This window comes from Dermochelys coriacea, chromosome 1 (assembly GCF_009764565.3).
Source record: "Dermochelys coriacea isolate rDerCor1 chromosome 1, rDerCor1.pri.v4, whole genome shotgun sequence".
Lineage (NCBI taxonomy): Eukaryota > Metazoa > Chordata > Testudines > Dermochelyidae > Dermochelys > Dermochelys coriacea.
Genome location: NC_050068.2, coordinates 278,001,934 through 278,022,621, shown reverse-complemented (window position 1 = coordinate 278,022,621; position 20,688 = coordinate 278,001,934). Strand labels below are relative to the sequence as shown.

Genomic DNA, 20,688 nt, shown 5'->3' with positions numbered 1-20,688 from the left:
TATTTTTATTTAAAATGCTGTAATATGTAGATTTAGAAGTACACAGCTAAGGACTTCGAAAAGCACTTTTGGGTCAGATGCATATAAACAAAAATTTCATACAGTACATATTCTGGAACTAGACACTAAGAAGCAGGTCCTTTGACATCAATGAAGTAAATGAAGTTGTGAGAGTTTACCCCAGCTGAAGATGTGCCCCATGTGCATTTTATTTGCAGCTGTTAGGGTGACCCAGTTGTTTGCTTATGCTGCTCTTTGCTCCTGTCATTTACAACTTGGTGTGTCATCCTAATTTATGAGGCTAAAGGATAGATTAAACTGCGCAAATGATGTGTTCTGCCTAACTGTTCTTTTTTGGAAGAAGGGGGCGGAATTTTGTAAAAAAAAAAAAAAAGTTTATTTTGTTTGTATTTATTTGCTACCTCCAAAAGTTATTAATTTGTGACATTGTTTGACAAAATATGACAAGTATGTTATGCTGTGAGAGGCTCTTCATCCATTAATGAAAGATTGCAGAATATAGGCTCAAGTCTTCCTGAATATCACAGTTACTTTAATATTATAGCTGAGCCTGAGTAATGGAGATTGGATTCAAATTCGCATTTCCACAGGGTTCAGGCTTGTTGTTTGAATTTGGCCAGCTGTATATATTGGCCAGAGTCATGATGTTAGGGTTTGGAGCCAGGCTTCCCCAAAGTTTAAGCTGTTTGAGCCCATTTCTATTTAATGCAGTTTAGGAAGTTGTGCTAATTAGAACACACATTTGGTCAAATTAGAACTTCAGGAACTTCCCCCGCCCCCCCCATCCCCTACATCCTCACTTATTTTATCTAACCCCTTACTTTTAGTCATTCCCTTTCTCATTCCACCTCTCCATCCCATCCTCTTCTTTCACCTCACTTCTCTAACTCTCCTTTCCATGGACCTCTCTTTCGGTAGACCATCCATTGTATGTAACTTTGATACCATCACAATCTACTCATATTTGTGATTAGTGTACAGGCTGATGAGTATAATTCAGGCACAGCTTGGAGTGGAATACTGATTAGAGGCACTGCAAGAGTCAGGAATAGATCAGGGGTTTAGGAACTGCATATGCAGTGCTCCTATATAGGAAGGCAGATGGGAAGTGGGAGTTTATATTTGAGAGTGAGACTATCACTTGCATACTGGGACATCTAGCAACTCTAGGATTCCATCCTGTAAATAAATCCACATGCCTGCACCTTTCCTTCTGTGTGCATTCAGGTTGACTTAAGTGAGACTCCATTTAGGAAGAAAGATCAGTATGTAGAATCCAGCCCCACATTAAAGTAGCATCACTGAAACATGAGGGCAACTTCTAGATCACAGTCTAACTTTAGAAGTAACATTTTGGAGTCTGTCAAAAATAAATGCCACATTTGAAATGATTCAGTTGTACAGTTATCTTTAACAATAATAATAAAAACAGAGCTGTTGACATTTTGATTGCCTTAGAAAATAGCACACTGCACTATGGCAATGACACCAGTAACAGAAGTTCAAGTGAAAATCCTTGCCATCGCTGTAGGAGGATAAAAATTCATGACAGCACATTATAACATGGTCTTTGACATGATGAAACAGCTCATCATGCTTAGTTTTCATACTTAGTGATCCCTTCTACAACTAAATCAGTTTATTTTCTGTTTTATCATTCGGCCTTTATCAAGCTACTCCGTGTTTTCAATTATGAAGCTGAATTATCTGAATACTTCAGCAACATCTAACCAAGAAGGCTTAAGATAAAATATTTGCATGCAGCATCTCTGCATCTTTTCAAAGGATGAAATTATATTTGACAGGAAGGCTTAAAAGAACAACTTAAGATGCCATAAATGCACTTTAAAAATAAAACACCTCGCTGTGCACTGCTGAAGCTAAGGAACCTTTCTGCAATCAGTCCCAGAAGGCCAGTGGATTTGATTGCTCTATAAACGAGGTGATTTCATCAGTTTTGGCTTGGCCATGCTGATTGCAACATTTGATAAACAATTCTGCTGTCATTTTTAAATATAAAGAACATAATTATACTGCCAATATTCATTAAAGGCAGGAGCAATAGGGGAGAAGCAAGGGAAGGAAAGCAGGAGGAAGGCTGACAACAGCATCTCAGTGAATTTTTTAAATGGTTCAATCAGTGCAGAAGTGAACCAGATCATGAATTACTGAAGTGCACATTTAGGATATTTTGTTTAAACAAGGCATTTAATTTGAAACTCAGAAGCTATACCATCTCCGACTGTGGGGTCATTAGCTAAAGAGTGGAAGCTGGACAGAGCTTCCATTGAAGAAACAAAACAAGGATTCTAGTTTTCACTACCTATCTCCAAACTGTTAAAAGTCACTGTGACACATAGGTAAAAGGAAGTGAGTGGGTACCTGGCCAAAGAGCCAACAGGAAGGCTAGAACTTTTTAAAATTGAAACAAGACTCCCCTTTTGTCTGTCTGTGGTGGTTCTCCCAGGGAGAGGGGACCGAGCAGATATGCTGTAAGAAGCTTTGGGCCAGGTATGAAAAGTCATCTGTATCATACCTAGAAACTACTCATTTAAAACCCTACATATGCAAGTAGATCAGGAACTGTCTAGGAAGACGCAATTAGGTTTATCTCTTTCTTTATGGCTTGTGGATTCCTCTGTGCTAACTCCAGGTGCTTTTGTTTTGCTTGTAACCTTTAAGATGAACCTCAAGGAATTATTCTTGATGCTTAATCCTTGTATTTGTTCTTTTTAAATCTAGTAATAACCTGAGTTTCCAGATGTATTTTGTTTCTTTTTGTTTTAATAAAATTTACCTTTTTTAAGAACAGGATTGGATTTTTGTGTTCTAAGAGGTTTTTGCACATGTTGTTTAATTAGCTGGTGGCAACAGCTGATTTTCTTTGTTTTTCTTTCTCAGCTCTTCCCCGGAGGGGGTGTGCGTGAAAGGGCTCGAGGGCTCCACAGGAAGGAATTCGCAAGTGCACCTTCCTGGGTCCTCAAAGGGGTTTTGCACTTGGGTGTTGGCAGCATCTACCCATACAAAATCAGAGAAAAGCTGTAACCTTGGGAGTTTAATACAAGCCTGGAATGGCCAGTATTAATTTTTAGAATCCTTGCGGGCCCCCGTCTTCTGCACTCGAAGTTCCAGAGTGGGGAATCAGTCTTGACATATATATATTTCTGTAAAGGTTTTTAACTTATATCTGCACAAGCTAACTAATTCTATTTGGAGCTAGAGATTTCTGTATGGAATGAACATGAGTTAACAGACGAAAAATCTGGGGTATCTATCATATAATTCTTAATGTTATATATATGGGGCCAAAATCTACTCTTGGTTACATCAGTGTAAATATGAAGCAAGTCCATAGAATTCACTGGAAACATTTTGAATTTCCATACTGTATTTCAGAGAAGAGTTCATGGTGGTGTTTTTTATGTCACAGAACTCCAATTATGGTGGTGTGGAGGAGGCTTGGAAGAATTGTCACCAACATAAACAATACCCAATGCTTTGAGCAGCAAAACACATGATTTTTATGTTGTTCATTAGTTACTTTGTTAGTCTCCAAAGAGCTAAGAAAAAAAATACACTGCAAGAAAAAACACTAGTAAGGGGGATCATTCCCAACAGACCATAAGAGACACCATTAATAACTCTGATAGAACTGCCAGTCAGCTCTTTTGATATAAAGCATCTGTCTCGCAAAGGAAATGAAGGAAGGCTTGTTTCTCCTTTCAAGTCTCTGAATTAGTAGGTAGTGTCATTTATTATACAATGTTACAAGCCCTGTATTATTGGAGTGGTAGCTGCCAACTGCCTTTAATATGCTGAAAAGTTTCATCAGCTGTCTTTAATAAAAAAAAAAAATCTATGCGAGGAAAAACCTATAGCGATTATTCCTAGTTCTCTGTCCCCAGCCCATCAGTTACAGCTGGCAGGGTGTGATGCCACTGATGTGTAATCAATTAGTTTGAAAATTCGTGGAAATTCCTATTTGTTGTAATAAACCACTGATGCCTCGATACTGCAGTGATTGGTACTCTATAAATCCAGAAGGTGGGTAGGTAGTCAGCACTTAGTCTCTTTTAAGAAACCTGAAGATTTTCTCATGTACAATATTAGAGGAGTTGGCATGATTTTTCAGTTCCCTTCAGAATTACTTCATACTCATTTTACTTTGATAAATATATTTATTTACCCTGAACATTAATAAGCTAAACCTATTTGCTCATTTGCTGGAATTTCAGGGGGAAATTAATTTCAAATTCCATCAGAGAGATCAAACAAAGCAAAATCAGTAATTATACTTTTTTTTAGTCTGATATAGCACAATCATTTTGCCAAATTAAAAGGAAAGTGGCATAAGAAGGATTTTTTCATCTATGTATGGAAATAAAACTTTTAATCTTAAAGCCCTAGATATCTTGCCACATATATAAATTGAATTACAAATTTGTGGAGGAGAAAGAAAGAGTGGAGAGCAATACTTGAACAAATACAAGAAAAAAATGCCTTCTTCCCAGACACACTGTTGATGGATGCTTTAGAATGTAATACAGTGGGGAGTGTGTTTGGATTGAGAACATAATGTACTCCAAAAGAGTTTCTCTAATATCTTTTCTATCAGATGGAACATGTGGATATCAAGCACGTTTCTGGATTGCTGACCCATATCTGTTGGCTTCTCTGCCTACTTGCTCTGTCTCTAAGCTCACTTTCTGACATATCAATTTATAAGACACATATTGCTTTGGCACTGAAGCTCAGGTAGCAACTTAAAAACAAAACTTGAGCCATTAAAAAGAGATCTTAGGGCTAGATCCTGTACTTGGATCCTTGCAGGCAGACCCTTGCATCTGCACAGTGTTCAGATGAAGATAATACTCTCGGGATTTGCCCACATGCAACAAGTTGCAGTATCAAGTTACCTTTCACTACAGTACAATTACATTTTTTTAAGAAATGTACAGAGAGCTTATGTTTGACAAAATCATCTATTCACAATGCAGCTGTTCAGCTGTTGTTCTGCTGCATCATTCTTGTCATTATCCAAAATATACTTACTTATAAAGAATTTATTACAGTTCCATTAATTTCTGTATAATTGATTCTGTAGACTGGTGGAGCATGGGATAGTAATGAGGAGGTTGATACATATTGTACATAAATGAGATTGCTTCAGAATCTCAAATATCTATTTCCCTTCTCCAAAGTGAGTATGAATGGAGAGGGAAACTATAATAGTTGGAGATGCTTCACAAATAGTAGAATTTCCTGCTATGGTTGGCATTTAATATAGACGTGGACAAGTGATTCAGGGGGAAAAAAAACTTGTCATGTTGGAGCAAGAAAAACCAAACCGATAAGTAGTTAGGTTAGCATCATGATGTTTACATTGTTTTGCTTAATTTTGAACACACAGAAACTTAATGGCTCTGAAAGATTGACTCATACTTGAATAGAAGTGGGATTGTTTTCTTAACAGATGAGAGTAAGCAGGAAGGAAGAGAAGAGGCAAACATAGAGCATAGTACATACAAATATAGAATGCATTTCAGAGGTGGTCTTCTATTTCAGTTTCCTAGTGTAAGCGTTGTTTTAGATAGAATTTAAAATGCTTTTCCTATCTCCTGGTGGGGAGGAGAAGGTTAAATTTCAGGTGGAAAAATTCAAATTACAGGTACTTTGGTGAACCCGAATAGTTGTGTGTGAGGTATGTAAAACCTAATCACATTGCCATCCCATTATCACAGCATCCTGGGAGAGCTTGCTCTCTGGGAGACCAACACTGGTATGTAGTAAGTAGGAGAGAAAGAGCTCTTTCTTCTGTCTCTTCTCTCCGTTAGAGAGACAACGTGCATGAGGTAATAGCTTTTATTGAACCAACTTCTGCTGGTGAGAGAGACAAGCTTTTGAGCCACACAGAGCTGAAGAAGAGCTTCAAAAGCTTGTCTCTCTCACCAGCAGAAGTTGGTCCAATAAAAACTATTGCCTCACGCACCTTGTCTCTCTAACGGAGAGAAGAGACAGAAGAAAGAGCTGTGTTTCTCCTGCTGAGACCGACACAGCTACAACTACACTCTTACCTCCCTTATTATTTCTGATACCCATCTTATTAGCAAGCATCTAATGTGTAACTAAAAGAGATGGCTGAAACTGAGTTTCCAGTTCACTTTACACATTTTTGAAAGCTGATGGGGAGTGCTGATGAGTGGTGTCCTGAACCACTTGCCCCTCAAGATATGTCTACACAGCTGCTGGGAGGATGCTTCCTAGCAAAGTTAGATGGATACACTAGCTCTGCTCAAGCTGGTGTGCTAAAAATAGCATAAATCCTTTCGGGTTACATACTTGGACAGCTAGCCCAAGCCGCTGCCTTTGCCATGGTGGCCACACTACTATTTTTAGCACACTAGCTCAAGCAGAGCTAGGGTGTCTGTCTACCCATGTGTAGATGTAACCTCAGAGACGAAACTTAGCTATCTTTGCTCCAGTCTGCACCATTTGGGAAGCAAGTGTTACTGAGGCAGATCCAAAAAGTGGGTGTTCTGGACAACTTGTGTTGAACTTTGTCTAGTTTCTGTTTTTACTTTAAAATCAAGAGCTATTATTGTGGTGAATAAAATGATTATGCTTCCACTGAAATGTAATGCCTTACTGGTACTTGCACAGGTGCCCAGGGATACCTCCAGTGGTCTGAGGGGTAAAGGGTGGGTAGGGCTCCCTGTGGAGGAAACTGGAGGGAACTGCTCACCTGCTTTGGGTGCTTGTCAGGCCCACCTACGCATGGGTGGCTGCTGGTAGTTTTGGGGTGGTTTTCTGAACCTGTGGGGGGAGGATAGGATCCCAGAGACATCAGACATGTTCCCCCAAGTGCCATGGATACCTCAAGTAGATTTGGGGGTGGAAGGATCCGGTGCTCTGCAAATTAAAAACTCCACTCACTTCAGCACCAGAAATTTTACTTCCTTGCACAGTACTCTTTGTTGTAAGCAGTTTTAGGCAATTTTAGTACCTGTTACTGTAAATGACTTTTTTTATTTCATAATTACATAATGTAAGAGGGTTTAAATAAAAACAAGAACCTGAACATGATTCAGCAAAATGAGGTATGAAAAATTCCTCTTTGTAAGGTAAAGGGCTTGTTAATTTATTGTTTTATGCATTCTTGACATCTTAGAATCATAGAATATCAGGGTTGGAAGGGATGTCAGGAGGTCATCTAGTCCAAACCCTTGCTCAAAGCAGGACCAATCCCCAATTAAATCATCCCAGCCAGGGCTTTGTCAAACCGGGCCTTAAAAACCTCTAAGGAAGGAGATTCCATTACCTTTCTAGGTAACCCATTCCAGTGCTTCACCATCCTCCAAGTGAAAAAGTTTTTCCTAATATCCAACCTAAACCTCTCCCTCTGCAATTTGAGACCATTACTCTTTATTCTGTCTCTGCTACCACTGAGAACAGTCTAGATCCATCCTCTTTGGAACCCCCTTTCAGGTATTTGAAAGCAGCTATCAAATCCCCCTCATTCTTCTCTTCTGCAGACTAAATAATCCCTAAATAATCTTTGTCATTAATACAGCATAGCTGAAGTTTCTGCCAGTGGTAATTTTCAGGTTATCCGACTATCCATAAAGAAAGACTTGTCAAAGCCTGGCATAACATTGAGTGTATATGAAGAAGAATCTAAAATGTGTATCCTTGAAATTTGTATGTCTGTCTTTAGGATCTGAAGATACTTTTTCTTTCTTTTAATAAAAATTTAAGAGGGGCAGGCATTTCAATGTATTACCTGTTCCCACCGATTATAAACTCTTTATTGGCATTGGGTTGAAATAAAATTAAATTCCTCTCTACAATCTGCTGTTGGACTACTTTAATTTTCTCTAGGAAACTACGGTATGCCAATGTTACCACATGTAAAGCTTTTATGGGATCTGTGTTTTCTCATTAAGGAAAGAAGTCTATGCATGTAGACACCAGAGCCTGTCCTGTTTAAAGCACAAAGTACACAGTTAGCAGCTGTTAAAAAACTTTTTCTTGTTATCTCTATTTGTTTAAATTGCTAAATTGCTTCCATAAAATGCCTGCAAACATAAGGGAATAATTTGTTTAAGTGGATCAAGGCTGTCTGAAACAAAACCTGAAAATACACTCAATATTTTTCCTTCCCTTCTCTTGTTCCAGTATCCGGCTGCCCTCATGAATCTTGGAGCCATTCTTCATCTCAATGGTAAACTCAGAGATGCTGAAGCAAACTACCTCCGTGCTCTCCAATTTAAGCCAGACGATGTCATCACACAGTCAAATCTTCGCAAACTGTGGAATATCATGGAAAAACAAGGTTTAAAGACGTCTAAAACATGACAGAAAAATATAGGAACTTCTTTTTCTTTAAATTGACTCAAATCCATAACAAAACTTCCAGGAAGTTATCTGATCAAAGCTCTCATTGGACTTGACTGCAAGGATCAGGGGGTCTTAATTGCTGCTAGGAGAACCGATTCTGGGTTTTGGCATAACTTTTGTTGCTGGAAAAATAAAGGGAGATTCTTTGGAGGCTTCACAAAGGACTTAAGTATTACCCCACAAAAAATAAAATAAAAAATAAAACCATAGCACTTAAAGGAGGTATTTGGCATACTTGACAAGTTATCAGTTAATCCCATATAGTTGTTTTTCATGTGAGTTCTTGAAAATTATACTGTCCTGAAAACACTAAGGGAGAACTGTATAGCATACACCCAGCCACATGGGAGTAAAAAGATAATACTAGCTTAAAGTATTTGCTGAGACTGTAACTCATTAAAATGTATACTAAATCCAATGTGTTTGCAGTTTGTCTTAATGCTGCTGTATCTCCCTTTAGGACCGCCTGCTTATCAATTTCAGACTGACAGCCATTTTAAAAACAAAACAAAACTGTCACTTGCGGTTAGATTACAGTATTCGCAGTTGTTTACTGACAAGTGCACGTATTGTTTCCGATTGTTAAGAGTTTTGATGTAGTTTACTTCAGTTACTTACTCAGTTGAGTATGATTTGCTTTGCCTGTCCTAGATGGAAGAAGCAAGGACCAGCTCAATGTGTGACATTAGACCAGTATAAAAGAATCTGGAAGCTATCACTAATGTCATGAATTGTCCATATTTACACAGAAAACAGATGGTTTGCCCTGATATCAAAAAAGTGCAGTCAGGCTGTAACCTTAAAAAGAAGTTCTCTTTGGTCTTATAGAACAATGTGTTTTACTCCTTTCACATTACTGTCAGATAAGTCCAGTTTTGGACTGGACACCTAGATGCTGTTCAGCTGGCATTATTTTTTCAAGAATTCAACCAGAGTGAGTTTGCAAGTGTTAATACTTAGAAACGGTACAAATGAAGCTTATCAGAATTTTTTTGAAAACAGAGCTTTTTGTCATGTGCTGCCCAGGGCAGCAACTAGTTAAAGGGGCTAACTTTTAGCAGCTCGCAGAGAATCTGCACAACCCTATAGACCAACAGGAGTGTGTAAAATGGTTGCCAATTATTCTGAGTATTTTTGACAATAGTGTTCAATTTTAAAACTATTATCTACTTGGATTCTAACCAAATATTAGAAATCCATTTTGTTTTCTTACATGCACAGTTACAACAAAATTGTTACATTTCTAGGTTTGGGGTTTTTTTGGGGGGGGTTCATTATTGTTTTATTCTTCATAAAAAATGTAAAATAATTTATTTTAAGCTTCAGCCTATTGACGCTTTAGTCTTTGTTTTCCCAAACCATTTGCTAACTGTTTTCTTTTGTTGGAAAAAGTACTAGAATTTATAAGAAAATTTACTTTTTCATTTAATGACCTGTTGATATCTGCTTCACTGTTCATTTCACGAGTGGTAAATATAACATTAAGTGATGGAGCACCTTTAACTGAAGCAAGCTTCTTCAGGATCTGTTAAAACCCTTTATAATAAAAAATCTTTTTTTTCTTTTTTAACTGTAGAGTGCCATTCCATTGCTGTGTACTTCTGGGAGAGTAGTTTGCTGTATGGTATTTATTTATTTATTACTCAACTGCAGCAGCATTTTCTTTCATTAAGCCAGTAGTCTGCAACTGTTGCTATCTTCATTTGGCTTTTGCTGCATTTTTATATGGGTAGCATGTGTACTTAAAGGGAAATGTGACAACTGCATTTATTGTACATTCTCCCCATACACACTACAGTTTTAGATCTGTATTAAAGGATATTGAGAAGTAACTATTTCAAAGTTGGTATAGTCACAATTTGTTATAGTGTGTTGACTTTTTCTCTCCAGTTAGCAATGCTATGTTTTAATGACTAGGTTCACAATGAGGATACCAAAAGGGCTTCATTTTTTTTTAAGAAAGTGTCAAACCTTTTGTCAAATAACGATATGGCTATGAAAGCAACATAGAGTGCTCAGAAGTTGAATTTCAACTTTTTCATCATCACCCATTGAAGCCAATGGTAAAAATAAAATGGTGCCTGGAATTTATTCTCCGCCTTTCACTGCGTTCCTGAAAAATTGTAAAAATAAATTTAGATATTAGGGTCTGACCAAATTCAGTATATAACTGTGGTATCCTGCAGCTTTATTTATTTCAAGTCATCAAACTTTGGTGATCATAACTTTTCACTATATTCTTTGTCTCTCCCTTTTAACATGTGTTCATTCTTGGTTAGAGGTTATTCATTGCACAACAGAGTGACGCTCATAGGTGATATATTTTCATAGTAGCATTGATAACTGTCTGTTTAAAAAAAAAACAAGAAAAGAAAGAAAAAAGGAGTAATGGAAGTTTAACAAGAATGTCCCTGAACACATTTCAATATAGGACTTAACTTTCTTCTTTTGGAATCATTTTAAAATGTATTTAAAATATGTGTCTCTGCTCAGGGATTTATGGTGGATTATTGCAGACAGTGCTAAAAAAATAAAAGAGCACAAGGCAAGTTTACTCTATTAAATTTTTATTTTTTGAAAAACTGTTATTTGTATAAATTATCGAGATTTGTAGGCTTTCCTTTTTGTAGAAATAATTGTTTGTGCCAGCTAAGAGAATTTCAATTTTGTTTTCAATAATAAAGCATTGATAACAAATACATGTTGTGCAAGCCTTGATCTGTTGCTAACTTATATTAACTGCATTTTTAATGAGTGTACATTAATAACATATTGACTCTATGCTTTTTGATACAAAATTAGATAGGATTGCAGCAGCATAAAAGTCTATTGGATCTCGGCATTCTAGTACACTGTACTGACTTTTAAAAAGACATTCAAACAGGTCATAAATGGCACAGTTGGTGAATGTGTAATTGTTCACATGCAGCCAAATTCTGGTCCCAATCTGAGCATATGGCCTTGTGCCAAGGAGGCAGTCATCGTTGTCCTCCACGTCATGGTTTCACCAATACCGCAGCTGCTACTATAGCCTCAGGACTGCAACAGGCCCTAAAGGCACTGCTGCTCCCCTACATGGGAGACTTTGTCAGTGGATATAATCCACCACGTGTGCCAAAAACCTATTCATTCAGGCAGCCCCTGCGGAGCTGAGCTCCTTAGTGCAGTGGGCATCAGCTTTCCCACATCCAGATCCCTTCCTAGGTCTGCAGTATTCAGGGTCTTATGAACCAACGGATGGATGAGGGCAGGATTTCCTCCATAGTCTGAAAAGTGTTAAATAATATGGCCCCATTATACTGGATGGTGGGTCAGTGGTTGTCAGCGGTTCATTTTACCATCATGCCTCACTTTTATCTGAGCAAATGAGCTCAGGCCCCATCTTCAGGCGAGTTAGAGACAATGGTCATTTTGCCTATATAGGTTTCAGTGAAGTGGCAAAGCTTATTTCTCTGCACATAGGTTGTCCAGATGACTCAAACTGGAGACTAACCTCAGAGTCATGAAGCAGAATGTTTGTGGCCCTTAGCCTGTACATACCCTCCTCCTGAGTTCCTGAATTCCCAGCTTGTCCCCTTATCATTCCCCCTTGAGGCCCCATCAGCTTGATGCCCCACACATTGAGCCCCCAAATCTGCACCTACTCTTCCTGCTTGCAAGCTTTTGAGGCAGCAGGCTACTAGTCATTGCCTCCTCCTCACTCTCCTCTCACAATTGCTGGACAAAGAGATCACAGGGTGAAGGTAGAGCGAGAGTCTTCTGGCCCACAAAACAAGAACCACAGCCATGCCTGGCAACTGGGAAGAGACACTACAGAGCAACCTCTGCTCAGTCACTGCAGCCTTTGTGATATGCATGAAAGAGAATTTAACCAGGAACTAGTACACAGGCAATTCAAAGAGAATCCCATGCAGTAATTTAAATGTGTTCCCTCTTTTCACTTACAACCTTGAAAATTGGATAAGACTGAGACCTTACTCAGATACTGTCCAGGCCCCGCCAATTGACTGCTCCCACAGCTTGAGAAAGCCTGCCTTAGTTCACACTGATGATGAATGTTTAATCGCTCTGAGATGTGGTAATATAATGATAAAAAGCTGTGTCATAAGGAATCAAATATGTGCTGTACCTGGTGTATGTCTGGACAGCATGTTGATTGCTGTAGTCACATGAGAATGGGTAAGGAATTGCAGAGTCACTTTCTCCCAACACAGTGAAAGAACTTTATTATAATTCTCAGACAAAAACAAAAATACCCTAGCCTCAGAGTATGTATCTGTAAATTAAGGGAAAATCATTACAGAGATGTTGTAATTATCCAAAACCCAAGGATTACAGACCCAGGAAATTCAGACTTAATATTACAATGAAAAGAAATTGAAACATCTTTACATGGATGGAAATGCACAGTGAAAGCACAAAAAACAACCTTAACTGTGCCCCTGGGATGATGTCATGCAATGGCTAAAAGCTTATGATTAAGGCAATTTAGCGTTTGTGGTCCCAAGTCAAATCAAACTGAACTTTAAAGATGCATGGGATTTTTTTTCCCAATATTTTCTTCTTCTGGTGCATCAACTCATTGGTTTATTACTGTAGTTCTTGAGTTCAGGGTTACAGACATGTTTAAGAGTAAAAGTTTAATGAAGCATTTTTTGGGATTGAAATATCCATGTAAACAGGAGATGGACCTTCCAGAGTACTATAAGAAAAATGTTAGATAGCATATAGGGCCTGCCGGTTCAGGTTTATTTATATTTTAAGAGTTTTACTTTAAATATATTTCCATTTGCAGCCTTTAAAAACACCTTACAAGTAAATACATTTTAAATGTTACATATTTTAAATAATGGATTTAGTAAGCATTTTCATGGAAGGCTTGTTAGTTTTTCATTTAACTCTGTGTGTGCATGCTTGTGCACACGCTCATAGCTATGTTTAAGGGCTCCATGTGGAAAGACATGGGTTCACATTTTGCCTCTAAAGTCTTGTTAAAAGCTCCATGTAAAGGGTTTAATGCTGGAAGCCATTTGCACAACAATGAAAACCTGGGGTCCTAGAGAACCTAGGAACAATTTACAGAGTAGCAGCCGTGTTAGTCTGTATTTGCAAAAAGAAAAGGAGTACTTGTGGCAGCTTAGAGACTAACAAATTTATTAGAGCATAAGCTTTCATGAGCTACAGCTCACTTGATCGGATGCATAGAGCATAAAGTATATTAATAATATATTAATATAAATATATTCCTGCTTTCATTGTACAAAAGTGTTCTTTCCATTTTCTGGTTTGTATCTACTCTGCAAAGCCTCCAGTCTTACAAAATCTAAATCCGCTCTGCATTGCCACAAATAGTGGAGGTTCCTCTGTGGTTGTTAGGACATGTACATTGCATATTACTGTATTTTGTGTGTAGAGGAGGAGGGGAATGTCAGGAAGACTGATCCTTGCTGTGGGGTGTATGGTGAAACTTGTTAATATCTTAAAACAAGACACTGAATCTTCTTTCTCCTTATTTTAGAAGAGTCTCTTTTACCACTGTGAGTTTATGGAATTATCTTACATTCTTTTATTGATTTAATACAAAGGAATGTCTTACAGCTGAATTTAAAAAAATCATAATAGTAATAATAAATAACATAGAGCTCTTAGAGTTGGGACAAAGGCAAAAAAAGGGTGAAATCTATTACACCATCAATGAATCTGTTGTAGGAACAAAGCCTAGTCTTTTAAAAAGATTATTCCACCCATTCAACTGGAGTTTCTCCATCAGGGTTGCGTTTGGCAACTAATCTCAATTTGATTTGCAGGGTTACTAGTCTGGTATTTTTTTCACAGAATAAATTCATTGGAAAAAATTATATATACAATTATCCCATATGATCCAGTAGGATGACTGGTTCCTGGTTCCCTTTTAGTTCATTTTCTCAGTTCCCTCAGAGAGTAGGAAGGATATTTACTCCTGAGCTTCTGTACAACTAGAGGCAAAGAACATTTTTTTTTTTTGCACTGAACTGTTTTTATGTCAATTCATTAGCCTTATAGCCAGAGAAGTGAAGAAGAAACAAAATGTGTTTGGCTTTTGAGTAGTACTGCATCACATTCTACTGCATCTAAATTCTGCCGTAAACCAACATTACTAGCAGCCATTTTTCAATCTCAGAATTACAAATGGGTTAAAGGAAATACCATTTCCAGTTAGAACCCTTGATGCTGACCCAATGTATTTAGCTCTCCATCATGCTGGGAAAAGGCCTCCTCAATACTAATTACCACATAGGAGAGTTTTGATCACCTTTCTTTCCCATGCTGTACAACACTGTATGTGTTTACACAAATAGTTTTAAAATGTCATCTATTGAAATGTTTAGTTCTGATTGGGCAGGAAAGAAAGAGTGATTAAGTATTCTGCTCAAAGCTTTTGTGATCTCTCACTAGTTGTAATATATGAATACCAATAAACTATGATCTTGTAATTTATCTTGAATTTAGTTTATTTGGAGAATTTGAAAAAAACATTGCTGACCTTGGCAGTCATCATTTCTTGATATTTATAAATTCTAAATAGATTCAAGTCAGTTTACTTAAGTACTTTTCATAGTGACCTGTGTGACAGTTTATATTAAAAGAGCTAACCTTTGTAGGTTTTCCTCATCTCAGTGGTACATTAGCCTTGTCTCGCCTCACCATTGTTTTAACTGCAGTACGCTTTTGGGATTGTGTGTTTTAATTTTGAGCTATAGGTGAAATTTTCCTTTACCCAAGAACACTAGTGAAGAAGATTATTAATATTAAACAGCTGTTTTTAAAAAAATTCCTAAAAAAAATAAAAATAAAAACAAAGGTCACCGTCATGTTTGGTAATGTGCTAGCTAAGAAGTATTCCACAACGTATGCTACAAAGAAAATTGTCTCTGCAGGTGTACTGAGAAGCATAAATGCACTTCTTCTTTCCTGTGGCACTATGCTTGGAGGTGTAATGCAAGCTGACATCAATGGGATGTCAAGGCTGCAGCAGAAGAAGGTACCTACTGTGGCGATGCTCATTGCCAATGATCTCCTGTGTTCTAAAAAGAGTATTTATGAGTTTGGAGTGAGAATAAGACCTGGTATTTCTCTAGCACTCATCACCAGACTGTTTTACAAACCTTAAGTAACACTCTCCTCACCCTTACAAGGAAGCTACTTCATGTACATAGAGAAACTATTTTGCCCAGTAGCAGAGCTTGAAATAGCAGCTAAGAATTCTGATTCCATTAGTTTCCCTAACAAGTAAATAACATTGCTTTTCACACAGCCAGGGAGGGAAGGAAGTGATATAGTGTTTACACAAGAGAACCTGTTTTGCTGACCATGGCTTTAAGACTCAAGGCCAGAGTTACATGAACAAGGTGGACTGGAACTACTCCAAGGCCTCAGTGTTGTGGGACAAGATTGATCCTACATAGATTTCAGCTGTTCTCTCTGGATATGTCTGCATGGGGGTAAAAGCCCGGAAGCATGGCTGGCCTGGGTCAGTTGACTCAGTCTCATGGGGCTGCAGCTGTTGGGACTAAAAGTTGCTCTGTAGATATTCAGGCTCAGGCTGGAGCCCATGCTCTGAGACCCTCCAACCTCCCGTCTGAGCCCGAATGTCTAGACAGTAATTTTTCACCCTTACAGACCGAACCCCACAAGCCCAAGTCAGCTGACCTGGGCCAACTGCGAGTTTTTTATCCCCGTGTCGACATATCCCCTGAGAAGAGAACAGGGCAAACTGAGAATTGTAGCAGCCGTGACAATCCTAACTAGTGACAAGGCCTGATAGGAAATAGAGTATGTATATAAACTGCATCCAACTGACAGTCCACGAGTAGACATCAAGGGAAGTCCGGCTGCTTAAGCAGGCTTTCCTGGAAGCAATGGGCAAATGAGCCCATTTTTCTTCTGTTGCATGTTGTGATCATGTTTTCACAGTAAGATGTGTGGTTTTGGTCTCTTTGGAGATAGCTTAAAATAAAGTGACCATGATAAAGGGACATTTCTTTGGCCTGTTGCAAGCCTTATACATAGGGCACTACCAAAAACACAGTCCATTTTGGCCAATTTTATTTTAAAATTTAGGATTTTAAAAATAAAAAATATGTAAATCTGAAATTTCATGGAGTGGTAACTGTGGGGGTCCTGACCCAAAAGGGGGCAATTGGGAGGTTGCAAGGTTATTGTATGGGGGTCATGGTATTGATATCCATACTTCTACTCTGCTGCTCGTGGCAGCGCTGCCTTCAGAGATGGAGGGCCAGAGGGCGGCAGCTGCTGGCTGGGAGCCCAGCTTTGAAGGCAGCACCACCACCAGAAACAGCACAGAAGGATGGCATGGTATGTATTACCACACTTACTTCTGCGCTACTGCCTTGAGAGCTGGGTTCTTGGCCAGCAGCCGCCACGCTCTGGCTGCCCAGCTCTGAAGGCAGCAGCACAGAAGTAAGGATGGCATGGTATGGTATTGCCATCCTTACTTCTGTGCTGCTGCCTTCAGAGCTAGGCGCTTTGCAAGATTGTTGTAGGGGGGTCGTAGTATTGCCATCCTTACTTCTGCACAGCCTTCAGAGCTGGGTAGCTGGAGAAGAGCAGCTGCTGGCAAAGTGCCCCTTTCCCCCCCACAGTCCCCTTTTGGGTCAGGACCCGCAGTTTAAGAACTTCTGGTCTCCCCTATGAAATCTGTATAGTATATGCTAAAAATAGAAAAAAGACTTGATTTCCCAGTGGAGACCAGATTTCACGGTCCATGATGCATTTTTCATGGCTGTGAATTTGGTAGGGCCCTACTTATACACTAAAGTGTCACAATGTCCTTCCTCAGAAGCCCAATTTCCCCCCTCCTCACATGCCCATGTGATTTTTTTCTCTCAACAACACTTCTGCTCTCTCATCCCCACACCGAAGAGCAATTAAAAACCACAGCATGTTCTTTTGCTATATTTTTTAACCCAAGAAATGGGATGAAATCCATACAATTTTTGACAAATGTGTTCCTGGACAAATGAAAGAACTTATAGAATCATAGATTTTAAGGCCATCAGGGCCTATCCTCCTCTCTCCTAACCTCCTGCATATCGCAGGCTATAGATTTCACTCACTTTTAAAAACTGAGGCAATGCCAGAAATCAAAGTAGATCTCCAGACACTTAGAACTGTGCTTCAGCGACAGGAGCATCCTTCCTACTTACCTGAATCCCTTTCTTAATGGAAAAGGAGCTAACATACTGTGTTTCTTCATTAAATATGATTGAAATAAAATGCCGGATGACAGCAAAAATATTCCAAAATCACCTTATAAAAGAATAGGTTACAGATTAACAGGCCTGACCTTTTGCTTCATATAATCAGTAAGGTTTTTTTCAACCAATTGCTTCATCATAGACCCAACTTGTTTCAGTATCTGCTTTTCCATCTGCTGGACATTTTGTTTTTCAAAACACAGTGTGAATTCTGCAAAAAATATAATGAAATAATTGACATTACCATGAGTCAGAAAACACCCTCAAACCTGCCACTACTGAACACTACCTTTCCAAATGAGTTTCTGTGAGGAAAGCCAAAATAATTTTGATGCAAGTTTATGCTAATTGGCTTACCTAGAAAAATTATCATAATGTAGCGATGCATACTATTAAAGTTGAAGTTCAGCATGAGAAGCAGGTAGATATTGTAATTCAATTGAATAATAAAGGAGTGGATTTTTTTAAAGTCACATAACACAAGAACCAGGGATCATTTAATGAGATTAATAGGCAGCAGGTTTAAAACAAACAAAAGGAAATACTTCTTCACACAACGCACAGTTAACTTGTGGAACCCATTGCCAGGGGATTCCATGAAGGCCAAAACTATAACTGGATTCAAAAAAGAATAATGGAGGATAGGTCTATCAATGGCTATTAGCCCAGATCATCAGGAATGCAGCCCCATGCCATGGGTGTCTGTAAGCCTCTGACTGTCAGATGCTGGGACTGGGTCATGGGAGATAGATCATTTGATAATTGTCCTATTCTGTTCATTCCCTTTGAAGTGTCTGGCATTGGTCACTGTTGGACCATCGGATACTGGGCTAGATTGACTATGGGTCTCACTCAGTATGACCATTCTTATGTTCTTAAATCCACCCTCTGGGAGAAGCCCTGTAGTGAGGCAGGCAATATGGGAGACCGATTTACAACTGATTGCATAGTTGCTTTCACTTTGCTTCCTTATTACAAAAGTAATAGGGGATAGCCGGATGTTCAGGAATTCTAGCTAGATGAAAATGACAGTGCTGGATAAACCCAGAACTGCCACGTCTGAGTTGACTACTACCTATCTGGAAACTGGAACTTAGGTGATAGAAGGGAGAAAGCTTATGTATCCATCTTGTCACTTCTTTTGGCCATGTCTACACTAGCATTTATGTCAGCCAAACTTTTGGCGCTCAGAGTGTGTGAAATAATCATCCCCCTGAGCCACTTAAGTTTTGCTGGCATAAGCGCTCGTGTGCACAGCGGTAGGTCTGCGGAAGACATGCCACTGCTCATTGAGCTGGTTTTATTATGTCGACGGGAGAGCTCTCTCCTGTCGAAATAACATGGGCTACATGAGCGCTCTTACAGTGGCACAGCAGTATCGGTACAGCTGTGCCACTCTCAGCTTGTAAGTGTAGACATGGCCTTTGTCTTCACAGAACCCCTGTTTGTGGCTACTTTCACCACTTCCTCTGTTACATCCATTTTAGATAGTAGGACAGTCCTGAAAGTACTGATTTGTTTCTTGTAGTTATCTGTAAAGCATTTTGCACTCTTATGGTACTATATAATAATTAGCTTTTATGTCACATGCATGGAACTGTAAGTAAGTAATACAGGGGAGCCCCAGTGTAAGTACTGAATAAAGGACTTGTACCGTTAACTCATTTTTTCTATGTACCTTTCTTTTTACCACTTAACTGACTAGAAGAAGGCAGTGATAACTTAAATGGAAGAAAATATAAATTCCCTTATACATCCATGATCAGAAAGATTCAGAAAGCTGTGGCAATGGTAGGCTGCTTTACACAAAATAAGAAGCATCATGTGGTGTTGGATTTCTGCTTTTAAATCAACATTGGGAATAACATAACCATACTTCATTTCTTCAAGGGGAATTGTAGGGGTTCCAGCCATCTGCTAAATTAAGCAACAGTGATTATTATGAACATGTACAACAGACCTGCTACAAAGGAGAAAATAACTTTGTGCATATAGCTAAGCCCTCAGAGGTGGTTGGATTCTCAAAGAAGGATACCAAATTTAATGAAGCAGAAGGCTTTTTTGTTTTGGTTTGTTTTTTTTTAGCATAGTCTCATTCATTGCAAAGCTTCAGTGGTAGGAATAGTTTGCCCTAATTCTTCTACATGTAGCTACAGCATACCCTCAGATTGGGGAAATGATGTGCTGGAAAACGTCTGGACGGCTAAGATAGTTAAATAAATACCCTGCTGCGCTGATAGTTTTCTTGCTCTCATTTTCTCTTGCCAGCAAATTCTGTCTAGTGGTACTTTGAAAAAGTTGAATGCAATTGTGCAGAGTCTGACAGATAAAACTGTGGTAACAAGGCCGAGACACCAGGAGACAATAACAATGGTGTGACAAAGCTTGAAAGAAACAATAATGGTACCTCAAGCAGGAGGTTTCACAATGGCCCTTCCACTTATAGGCCTGTCTCATTAAATTGACAGACCTGGTCACCTGATTGGCCACCAAGTTTTTCCAGGTGACCTGTCTCCATTTTCCATCAACTTAGCTCGTAAGGATGAAATCTGGGCCCCACTGAAGTTGATGACTTCAGAGGGGCCAGGACTTCCTTGTAAATTCTTTGGGAAAGGGGGATCTTTTTGTTATGGTTGTGCAGTGTCAGGCACAATAGGGTCCCCAATGATTTATTCAGGTCCTAGGTGTTACCACAATAGACCATTTTCTTTATTCTCACACTACATATATACAGACTATTTTACATAAATGGAAGTTCAAGTTCCCAAGTGTACTATTTTTTCCATGAGGCTTTACTGCCTTACACAAGCAAGGTATTTACTAAGAGCACTGAGACAGCAAAGCTGTTCTAAAACATTGGAGTGGGGCCAGCGCTGGTCACTAATTCAGTGAGTGTGTTGTTTTTACAGTACAAGGTCATATTATCAGACAATAACAGGGCCCAATTGCAAGGGAAATTTCTTTCATATGTTCAGAAAAATACAATTTACTGGAAGATATTTCCTCTCTCAAT

The 20,688-nt window shown here is 38.8% G+C and overlaps 1 protein-coding gene across 2 annotated transcripts in view; it reads left to right on the top strand.

The window, feature by feature from the left end:
* Positions 1–10,343, top strand: part of TMTC2 (transmembrane O-mannosyltransferase targeting cadherins 2) — a 369,071-nt gene extending 358,728 nt beyond the window's left edge. For both annotated transcript variants that reach the window (XM_038383409.2, XM_038383382.2), the window contains exon 12: positions 8,197–10,343. In XM_038383409.2, coding sequence (XP_038239337.2) covers positions 8,197–8,376 — 180 coding nt within the window. In that variant the 3' untranslated portion in view covers positions 8,377–10,343. The remainder of the gene's footprint in view (positions 1–8,196) is intronic.
* The last annotated feature ends 10,345 nt before the right edge of the window (positions 10,344–20,688 follow it).